The following is a 3340-nucleotide window of genomic DNA, read 5'->3' as shown; positions in this document are numbered from 1 at the left end:
GTGTAGGTATGTACGGCAGGACCAAATCGGAAAGATAGGTAGGAGCAAGCCCATGTAATGCTTTGTAGGTTAGCAGTAAAACCTTGAAATCAGCCCTTGCCTTAACAGGAAGCCAGTGTAGGGAGACTAGCACTGGAGTAATATGATCACATTTTTTGGTTCTAGTCAGGATTCTAGCAGCCGTATTTAGCACGAACGGAAGTTTATTTAGTGCTTTATCCGGGTTATCATGTTATCATTATCATGTTTCCCAGCATGCTCTACTGCAGGTAGATTTTTAAGAATTGTTTTAATATCTGTATTTTTGCATTTACTTTGATTGACTGATTAATCTTATGCTACATAAAGATAAATAATATACAGTTTTCTCAACTAATCTAATCAGTTAGTTAGATTTATTGCACCCGTTACTGAAATGGTTGTTCCAGTTTAAATGGTTTGGTAGTCTCCTTTATCAAAGTTCCTAACCCTGTCAATTATTCTGAATGCAGATTGCAGGTGAATAAAAATTCCAACTGTTGGCTATCCTAACTCTGGCTTGAGTCCAATAGGAATTACACATCACTTTCCAAGCCAGCATAATGTGAATTACAGGCCTGATGTGGCCAGTAAACCAGGAATTTCAGGCCACTGTAGGGTACAACTAGGTCTTAAAATAAGGCCTTATGAGATAGTGGGAGGAGCTATAGAAGGATGGGGTAATTGTAATGGCATGAATGGAACGATATCAAACACATGTAAACCACATGTTCGACTCCGTTCCATTCATTCCATTCCAGCCATTACAATGAGCCCGTCCTCCTATGGCTCCTCCCACCAGCTTCCACTGACATGTATATATTGTCATAAATTKTAACATTCGCCTCGAAACTCACTTGGTGAAAATGAGGTCCAGAAMAGGAGGGAAGGGAGGGAATCTGATTTCATTGGTTCTCAACTTGCGGTTCCGACACTTTATTCACGATAAATGGAGCTAGCCCTGAGTTAGCCTTCCCTGGAGAAGGTTGGTTCTGAACCATTCTTTGCCGTAGAAATGTACCTGGCTAAAATATGAGCCACTTTCATGCTACCGGTTATCCCAAGTCGAACTCAGTTGACTAAAGTTACCTCAGTAACTTCTCAAACCAGGTTCGTAGTATACCCCTCTGATCTCAACCCAACTTATGGGAGATTCTGAAGCAGCGACTGAGACTGCGTTTTCCAACATCATCAACAAAACACCAAATGATGGAATTGTTTTTGTGGAAGAATGGTGTTGCATCCCTCCAATAGAGTTCCAGACATTTGTAGAATCTATGCCAAGGCACATTGAAGCTGTTCTGGTTCGTGGTGGCCCAATACCTTATTAACACACTTCATGTTGGCATTTCCTCTATTATGGCAGTTACTGTACCTTACAGGGTACCACTACAGTGACAAGCAATTGTACCCCTTTCAGAACAAATCTAAATGTCATTTTGTTTGTGTCGGGCCAGGTAAGGCCATGGTTCAATGTGCGCAGAATGCGTGGCTGAAATATCCTCTTAGTTGAACTTATGTGTGCTGATTCAGAGTCATGGTGTTCATTTGTTATTTAAAACGATATAGGAAACACATCGATTAGAGAGAATCAATTAGCTGCCATTTAATAGTATGAAACACCTGAATGTATAAGCTAGTTTGCAAGCCTTCCAAGTCTTGCACGTCTGCATCCTATTATAAAAGACAAAGGCCATGGCATGATAGCAAACACCAATAACAAGGTTGACAAATGACCAGGACATCAAGGAACCCCAAGACATGGCTCTTTTTTTGTTGTTGTCATTTTTTTGTTGTCACTTGAAGTTTCTGAGCTAATTGCTCTCTTCTTTGTGCTGAAGGAGCTTGGCTCGGCGCTGATCGACCGAGACAGAGCTATCTGTGAGAAGAACGAGCTGCTGGAGAAGTGCTGCCACGAGGTGAAGGACAAGGCTGAGGCCCAGAAGGAGTTGAGCCAGGCCTGTAAAGACATCCAGACGGTCCGGGAGGAGAGAGACGTGGCCCGCAAGGAGAGGACAGAGGCCATCATACAGAGAGACCAGCTTCTGAGAGAATACTACCAGACTAGACAGGTAACACACACACACCTGAGATCATTACGACACACACACCTTAAACACACCTGTATAAGCAATTGAAAACCAATTGTACCCCTTTCAGAACAAATCTAAATGTKATTTTGTTTGTGTCAGGCCAGGTAAGGCCATGGTTCAATGTGCGCAGAATGCGTGGATTACGTCAAGACCGGGAGGGGTCCGGCGCCGACAGAGACGCCGCCTCACTTCGCGTTCCTAGGAAACTAGGCAGTATTTTGTTTTTTTTACGTGTTATGTCTTACATTGGTACCCCAGGTAATCTTAGGTTTTATTACATACAGTCGGGAGGAACTACTGAATATAAGAGCAACGTCAACTCACCATCATTACGACCAGGAATATGACTTTCCCGAAGCGGATCCTGTGTTTTGCCTTCCACCCAGGACAYTGGATCTGATCCCAGCCGGCGAACCTAAACAACGTCGCCGTAAAAGGGGCAAACGAAGTGGTCTTCTGGTCAGGCTCCGGAGACGGGCACATCGCGCACCACTTCCTAGCATACTACTCACCAATGTCCAGTCTCTTGACAACAAGGTTGATGAAATCCGAGCACGGGTAGCATTCCAGAGAGACATCAGGGATTGCAACGTGCTCTGCTTCACGGAAACATGGCTCACTCGAGAGACGCTATCGGAGTCGGTGCAGCCAGCTGGTTTCTTCAGGCATCGCGCGGACAGAAACAAGCATCTTTCTGGTAAGAAGAGTGGCGGGGGGGTATGCCTTATGATTAACGAGACGTGGTGTGATCATAACAACATACAGGAACTCAAGTCCTTCTGTTCGCCTGACTTAGAATTCCTCACAATCAAATGTCGACCGCATTATCTACCAAGGGAATTATCTTCGATTATAATCACAGCCGTATATATTCCCCCCCAAGCAGACACATCGATGGCCCTGAACGAACTTTATTTGACTCTATGTAAACTGGAAAACACATATCCTGAGGCTGCATTCATTGTAGCTGGGGATTTTAACAAGGCTAATCTGAAAACAAGACTCCCTAAACTCTATCAGCATATCGATTGCGCAACCAGGGCTGGTAAAACCCTGGATCATTGTTATTCTAACTTCCGCGACGCATATAAGGCCCTCCCCTGCTCTCCTTTCGGAAAAGCTGACCACGACTCCATTTTGTTGCTTCCAGCCTATAGACAGAAACTAAAACAAGAAGCTCCCGCGCTCAGGTCTGTTCAACGCTGGTCCGACCAATCTGATTCCACGCT

The 3340-nt window shown here is 44.4% G+C and overlaps 1 protein-coding gene across 1 annotated transcript in view; it reads left to right on the top strand.

Moving 5' to 3' along the window:
- The window catches only part of LOC111977969 (disks large homolog 5), a 104921-nt gene that overhangs the window by 50802 nt on the left and 50779 nt on the right, over positions 1-3340 (top strand). Inside the window, exon 7 of the mRNA XM_070448712.1 lies at positions 1860-2090. Within this exon, the coding sequence (XP_070304813.1) occupies positions 1860-2090 (231 nt within the window). The remainder of the gene's footprint in view (positions 1-1859; positions 2091-3340) is intronic.

This window comes from Salvelinus sp. IW2-2015, linkage group LG18 (genome assembly GCF_002910315.2).
Source record: "Salvelinus sp. IW2-2015 linkage group LG18, ASM291031v2, whole genome shotgun sequence".
NCBI lineage: Eukaryota > Metazoa > Chordata > Actinopteri > Salmoniformes > Salmonidae > Salvelinus > Salvelinus sp. IW2-2015.
Note: the sequence above shows the minus strand (reverse complement) of the source record. Positions and strands in the feature narration are given on the sequence as shown.